Source organism: Bison bison, unplaced genomic scaffold (genome assembly GCF_000754665.1).
Source record: "Bison bison bison isolate TAMUID 2011002044 unplaced genomic scaffold, Bison_UMD1.0 scf7180017864371, whole genome shotgun sequence".
In the NCBI taxonomy this organism is placed as follows: domain Eukaryota; kingdom Metazoa; phylum Chordata; class Mammalia; order Artiodactyla; family Bovidae; genus Bison; species Bison bison.
This window is the reverse complement of record NW_011494943.1, coordinates 497,406-505,068: the sequence shown is the minus strand read 5'-3', so window position 1 is coordinate 505,068 and position 7,663 is coordinate 497,406. Positions and strand designations below refer to the sequence as shown.

The 7,663-nt window shown below is 53.9% G+C and overlaps 1 protein-coding gene across 1 annotated transcript in view; it reads left to right on the top strand.

The window, feature by feature from the left end:
* PRKCA (protein kinase C, alpha) overlaps nucleotides 1-7,663 on the top strand; it is a 176,527-nt gene that overhangs the window by 142,310 nt on the left and 26,554 nt on the right. Inside the window, exon 14 of the mRNA XM_010856474.1 lies at nucleotides 939-1,077. Within this exon, the coding sequence (XP_010854776.1) occupies nucleotides 939-1,077 (139 nt within the window). The remainder of the gene's footprint in view (nucleotides 1-938; nucleotides 1,078-7,663) is intronic.

Sequence of the window (7,663 nt, the reverse complement as noted above, 5' to 3'; positions counted from 1 at the left end):
AACCCCCCCTCCCCCGTCGTGGAGCCCTGCTGGGCCCCACCGTTCTCTGCAGCCTCTGGGCAAATGTGGACCAGCTTCTGGTTTCTGGATCTCAGAGACAGCATATCTCATTTCTGCTTCTGCAAGAAAATGAGCTTTTCTTTCCCCTGCCAGCTCCCTCCTCTGCCTTTCATGTAGCGTGAGGGTCGGGGACCTGTGAGGGCTGAGTTTCTGCTAGTGATGCTCAGCAGAGGAGCGCAGGTGCTGGGGCGGGTGGGGAGAGGGGGGCCGCCGGATCCGGTTCCTGCCGTTGCTGGTTACAGTGAAGGCAGGACGTCGGCCGGCACTAACCGGAGAGTGACCAGGACACGGCGCAAAATGGGGGGCCGAGTGCACTCTGCGGTGGGTCTCAGCCTGCAGTTTGCACCCCGGTGGGGGAGCCTGAGCCCTCTGGGTGGGACACTAACAAACCAGGGAGTGCGGGGCCCTCGGAGCTGCTCAGCTGAGTCTCCGGAGATTCACCTGCAGTCAAGGTGGGAATCACTGTCTCCATCACTCGGTCTGATTTATTAAGTATCTGCTGTACCCTAGGTGGGCTTCACAGGTGGCACTAGTGGTAAAGAACCCGCCTGCCAACGCAGGAGACTTAAGAGACACCGGTTTGATCCCTGGGTTGGGAAGATCCCCTGGAGGATAGCATGGAACCCACTCCAGTATTCCTGCCTGGAGAAGCCCATGGACAGAGGAGCCTGGTGGGCTGCAGTCAGTGGGGTCACACAGAGTTGGACAGGACAGAGGCGCCTTGGCATGCACACCGGTACCCTAGGCACAGAGCTGCCTCCAGAGATGGAAAATCGCTAAGTGGCAGGCCCCGCCCCAGCTCCCCCAGGCCTGTAGGCACGAGGCAGAGCGAAGCGGTTTCGTGCGGAGGGACACTGATGGCGCCTGCTTCCTTGCAGGGACCTGAAGTTAGACAACGTCATGCTGGACTCGGAAGGACACATTAAGATCGCGGACTTCGGGATGTGCAAGGAGCACATGATGGACGGCGTCACGACCAGGACCTTCTGCGGGACCCCCGACTACATCGCCCCAGAGGTAGGCCCCTCGCTGCCGTGAAGCACGACCGCTTGTGGGGTGCGGATGGGATCCAGCATCACCCGTCAGTGTGTGCGGAGCAAATACAGAAGCACAAAGCACGAGAGCCCCGTGCACACACAAGGACACGTCCTGCTTCACGGGACTTTTGTTTCTGTTACGCGTATGTGTGAGGTGGGTGTGTGGTAAAATGCGTTTCTTACAGTCACAGGCAAAGGAGTGTAAGAACCACCATGGGGTGGAGAAGGAGGGACCTTGCTTGGAGGGGCTCCGTGTGGAAACACAGGCTCAGGGGTGGTTCCAATGATGGGATTTTAGCAAAATTAGAGTGATTTAATGTTTTGCTTTGTTTTTTATTGAAGTATAGTTGATTTATAATTTCATGTTAGTTTCAGGTGTACAACAAAGTGATTCAGTTATTATAAGAATATATTCATGTTCTTTTCCATTGTGGGTTATTATAAGACACTGAATGTGGCTCCCTGTGCTGTACAGTAGGTCCTTGCTGATTATCTGTTGTGTATAGAATGGTGTGTATCCATTAATCCTGAGCTTCTAATTCGTCCCTGCCCCCCTTTCCCTTTTGGTGACCACCAGTTTGTTGTCTGTGTCGGAAAACCAGAGTGATTAGCCCACCAGACACCATGCTGTTTTATAGGTAGTACTTGGTTCTCCAAAGGTGACCCCGTGTTAAAGAACCCGCCTGCCTATGCAGGAGATGCAGGTTCCATCCCTGGGTCAGAAGATCTCCTGGAGAAGGGAATGGCAACCCACTCCAGTATTCTTGCCTGGAGAATCCCATGGACAGAGGAGCCTGGCGAGCTGCAGCCCATGGGGTCGCACAGAGTCAGACACGACTGAGCGACTAAACAGCAGCAAGTGCCCTCAGCAGCACCCGGGTGTGGGTCCTGGAGTCTCGGCCGGGACAAGCACACCCACGAGGCCCGGCAGAGCAGCTGCAGGACTGTGTGTTGCTGGCAGGGGCCGTGCTGCTCTGGCTTTGTTATTACACACGTGGAACGGTTTTCTTCCTATATTATGAAGCTTCCTGCATGCCAGTGACTGGGTGGGTTACCACCCTGGGTCGCTGTGTAGCCCACTTTCTGCCCTGTGGACGGCACAGTCCCTTCCACACTGAGCTCTGGCACGGGGCAGGTGATAAATTCCAAGTTAGGCCAACCTTCAGCTCTTTGTAGAGCTCTCATGTTAGCTGTTGGTGACGTTGTGGTATTTATTCAACATGCTGCCTTACGTATTTATCTTTGAGGCAGTAGCGAGGGCAAGACATGAGCTTGGAGATCTGACCAATGTGAGCGCTAGTCCAGACTTTATTATTTATAGGCTATGGGAGCTCAAGCAAGTGACCTAACCGCTCCGAGCCTCTGTTTCTGCAGTGGCAAGTCAGGGACAATATTGTGTTCCCTGCAGAGCTGCTCTGAGAACTACAGGCGCCTGGTACAGTGTTTGTACCCGGAACCCTCTGTCACAGCCATTATTCCCAAACGGAAGCCAACTTTTATTCCTTTGTCAAGGCTTTTTTTTTTTTTTTTTGGCTTGTTATATTCCTAGTTAGAAACATAGGCTTAGAATATTTACCTAAAAACTTAAATTCTGAATTACATGTCCAATTATTCTCTTGATCCTTAATCTGCCTAACCTCTTTACCTGCAAAGAACCACACTTTAGTTTCTCCAGGTATATCGTGAGTTTAAATATTTTTCAAATATGAAGGATAAAGAAATGGTACAGAAAAAATACGCCCTCTGGATGCAGTATTTATTCTGGAGGCTTCTCCTGGCTGACATGGATTAAACAGGCTGTTATTGTGAGCTGTGCTAGCTCCAAGTACCACCCACCAGATGCTGCCAAAGCTTGATGGCAGGGAACGGCAGCAGTTTGAGGAATCAAGGTGGCTTTGAGCTTCCTCTCCATCAAGACCAGGTCTCTGCTGATCAAACAAACAGCTTCTCATGTTCGGTAATGCCTCGGCCATCTGATATCACCAGGGATGAGAGCATTCCACTTAAATGAAATTTCCCAAATAATTGAAGTTTGTTGCCTTTTTCCCCAAGGTTCCTCGCTGTATTAATTTCATATAGCTGCTATATCACTACCAGCTTAGAGGAGTACAGCAGTACAAATCTATTCTCTTATAGCTCTGGAGGTCAGGAGTCAAAATTCAGTCTCATTGGGTTACTGTGGAATTGCTGACAGGGTGACTGTCCCTGCAGCAGCTCCAGGGTGACTGTCTCCTTTTCTAGCCTCTGGAGCTGGTCCTCAGCTTGTGGTTCCCTCCTCCACCGTCTATGCTGACAGCATCACATCTCGGAATCTCTGTCTCTTCCAGCCCCAGCCCTCCAGCCTCCCTCTCATCGGGACCGTTGGGGTTGCATGGGCTTCACCCAGATACTCCAGAGATATCTTCCCATCTCAGAATCTATAACTTATCCACAGCTGCAAAATTTCGTTTACTAAGTGGAAGTAGCGTGTTTACAGATTCTGGGGGTAAGGATCTCTGAGGGAAGGGAGTATGGTTCAGCCCACGCCTCTCACTAAGTGATACCTCCTTCCCCCGCCCGAGTGTACCGCTAACGTATCGCGGTGACGCTGAGCTTCTGTAAGCCTGTGCTCTTCGGTGTGTATGTTTTTTTAGTGCTGTGCAGCGTGACCACGTGTCAGCTGATGTCTCCAGCACCCTGTCCAGGTACAGATCGGCTGGCCGCCACAGCAGCTCCCCTGTCATCCTTTCATAACCACACCCACCCGCTTCCTGCACCCCACCCGTCCCTGACCCCTGGCAACCACTCTTCTCTCTTCTGTTGCATAATATTGTCATTTCAAGAATGTTATAGGATGCAGTCATACAGTATCATCTTTTCTAATTGGCTTTTTCCTCTAAGCACCTTCTAGAACCACAGTCATTATTTTGGAACACTGCTTGTACCACTTGGTCAAGTTACTTAAACACCCGAGGCTTTAGTCTTCACCTGTGAAGGGGCGTGATAATGTCCACCTCATGAGGTTGTCTGTAACTGGAAAGTTGTTGCTCCTGGCATTGATTTTCTTCACTTAACTCACATTGGATTGTAAGCTTCCTGCTGTCTTCCTGCTCACTTACTTGGGACAGTATAGACTAGGTTGACTTGGAAAAGACACTTTTGAACTAAGCTTGATTGCCATTTAAGAGATCGTACCTGTGTGGTGCTGGCCATGTCACGCTCAGAACTTGAGGATGTGCTGTCAGAAGGAGGGATGCTAGGAACATCCCTCAGAGAGAGGGATGCTGGGAATATCCTTCTGATATATTCCCAGGAATTCTGGGAGTATCCATCAAAGAGAGAGAAGCTGGGAACATCCATCAGAGAGAGGAATTCTGGGAATGTGACATCAGAGAGAGGAATTCTGGGAACATAACATCAGAGAGAGGGATGCTGGGAACATCCTTGAGAGAAGGGAATTCTGGGAATACTTTCAGTGGGAGGGATGCTTGTAACAAGGTGTCAGAGAGGAACTCTGGGAACATGATTTAAGAGATACAGGCTGGGAACACCCATTGAAGAAAAGGATGCTGGCAACAAGCTGTCAGAGAGGGATTTGTGGAAAACTAACTCGGGGCCGTTACTACACCCAGGATCACATGTCTGGCCCCAGATTCCCTCAGGTCCTGTCACCCTTCATTCCTCTCCTTGTTCCCACTGTGGAAGCGACGATAAAGGGGCGCCCACCATTTCTCCAGTGTCCCCTGTGTGCTGGGCCCTTCTTTCTTCTCCTCGTGACAAACCCCAAAGAGAAACAGAACCACAGGCCCGTATTTCAGACAAGGTGACTGAGGTGGTAAAAGATGGTCTGAGGTGACATTACTACAAACTCCGGAGTCCAGCTGCTGCCCCTGGCTCCGGCCATCTCCACCATGGGAAACCGCTCGAACCCGGGCCATTTGCACATCCAGAGAGCATCCTGCAGGCCTGCTGTGGGCCTTCCCCAGGAAGTGCTCCCCACTTGCGGTGGAAGAGGTGACACAGATGGAACCGGATCTACACCCAGTTTCCACCTGACTCTCTTTGAGGAGTAAGCCGCACTCCTTGGGCAGCTCTGTCAGGAATGACTGCCTGTTGTTATGCCTTTTGCCAGCATTTTCTTTCTGTGTGTCCAGGAATTGGAATATTTCGCTCAAGGAATCAGTGCAGGGTATAGAAAAGACCATCTAGGTTCACAGTCTGTGAATTGCTCAGAGGTGAAAATAATCCTGTCCTCTGTGTAAACCTTCCTGTCAGGCAAAGGCCACGTGATTATCTTAGGTGGCATTTTCCTTAACAGGCAAAGCGGAGGCTTAAATGTTTGTGACTGTTTGTTCAGAAGCCTTGAAATGGTTTTTGTAACATCTCCTGAACCAGTGAAGATGAGCAGAGGCAGAAAATGTCACTAACACACGTTTGCAGCCGAGATGGACACCCACGAAAGGGGCCCAGATCAGCAACTAGCTCCTGAAGCTGATGTTACTGCGACTCTCTGCTCTGCCATAGAAGGAACCCTTCGAGGTCAGCTAGAGTCCCCCGAGGCTTCATCTGGACCTCATCCCCCACCTGAAATTCAGCTATCCTGGCCGGCGAGATCCAGTCAGAGTCAGGGGCCTGCCGGCGCCGACTGGACCCGAGCCCCGTCGGCTCTGGCCTAAGCAAGAGCCAGGCAGTGTCTGCGGGCCCCGGCTGCAGTGGGGGCGAAGCCTCTGGAAGGTGCACAGCGCAGAACCCTTCCTCACAGCCTGGTGGGGCAGGGACATGTAGCCCCACCTCAGAGGGCGTCACCCACGACGCAGGGACCCTCTTCTCCGGACCAAGCCCTGGGAACACAGCTTCTGCCTGTCACACTTGAAACACGACTTGGGGGAGGCAGTGGTGGGGTTTGGAGCCGAGATACTGAGCACAAAGCCTGTGTGTCCTCTGCACGAACTGCATCTCCAGAGAGAGGAGGAAACGCCCCGAGGTAAAGAGCCGCGAGGTGATATGGACCACGTCTTCTGGAATGTCTGAGGGGCTCAGTCACGACCAGACCCTTTCGTCTCTAAGGCAGTGAGTCAGGATGGTGCCCAGCTGCAGACCCGGGCAGACCCCCGTCCCCGCCAGAAGCCAGGCTGAGCCTGCAGCTCGGAGCCCCTCCCCTCGGGCATTCTCCCCGCTACGGCCCCGTGGGGGCGGGGCTGCCCGAGGGTCTGCCGCGGAAGCCGTTCCAAGTGGGCCGCTGCCGCCTGGAGAGCTCAGAGCCGCGGAGGAGCCCGTGTTCCCCTGGGCACGACAGAGGGGCCTGCAGCCCGGGTCACTCCTGGGAGGAGAGGCTTGCAAGCCCACCGCACCCCCCTCCCCCGGCCCGCCAGCTGCCCAGAAGCGCATGTGCACGCCCATCCGCTGGCGACAGGGGCCGGATGGATTCCCTCCTGGGGCCTGGACTCTCCTTTCAGCCCTGCACTGCCCGAGAGCTGCCGGAAGTCTCCGTTTTTATGTAAAGTACGTCTGATTCTCCTTTCCCTTCCTCCACCTGGGCCGGCCTTCCCCTCCTGAAGCCTTGGCTCAGATGTCACCTGTGGGAGGGCCTTTCCTGGCCACCCTGGTCCAGGTGGCAAACCTCCTGCCTCGCCACCACCCCCCGCATCCCTGGTCCCTTTGGTGGCACAGGTCACCCTCTGATGGACCATATCACGTGCTCCCATATTTACTTATTTCTTTGTCTCCGACTGAGCTCCATGCGGCAGGACCCTTGGCTGCTGTTCAATGAGGAGTCCCTACCCCTACCTGGGAGTCTGGAGCTGCCGTGGCCAGCAGGAGGGTGTGGGGTGATCACGGGAACAGAGTAGGGACGGTGGCCTCGCGGCTCCCCTCATCCATGACTGGGGACCCCCGAGGGTCTGAAGGTGGACGGGAAGTCAGCCCAGGAACCCAGATGGCCCAAGAGGCCAGAATACCCTCCTCCCTGGAGATGCCTCCTGGTCTCTGGGAAAAAGTCGTAGAGTGAGGGAGTGAAAACAAGAGCATCTGAAAGGCAAATGAACAAGGACCTCGTTTGGTGCGCGCAGGCGGGCAGCCAGGCAGTAAATTAGCGCCTGCCAGACGGAAGAAACGGGAGAAGAGATAGAAGCCAGTGAGGGGTGCAAGGCTCCTCTGAGGTCGGGCTTGTGAGCGCAGACCCCACACCAACCAGGGCGCACGGCCTCGGAGAAAGCCCTTGATTAAGAAAGAGAAGGATAAACCGGAAGGCGCTTCTTCCCATCAAAGGCCGATTTCCCTCCGTGTCAGATCACAGTCCAGCGACTCCAGCCTCACCGGAGACGATGAACCACCTGCCTGCCTCCCGAGGAGAGGCTGAAGAGCCTGGGCCAGGCGCTTTGGAAGGGAGGGGGTCTTCCTTAAACTGCACGGCTTGTCTCAGATCTTTAGAGGAGTGATGTTGCTTGTATTACCTCATCCTTTGTCTCATAGTTTTCCTGGCATCAGAGCTGAATGGGTTTACCAGTTCTCTGGAGCCTTGCGCCCCTCCTGTGATGTTGTCCCTGAGAGAGTTCAGCCCGTTCGTCCCTCCCGTCTCCCTCCCCTCC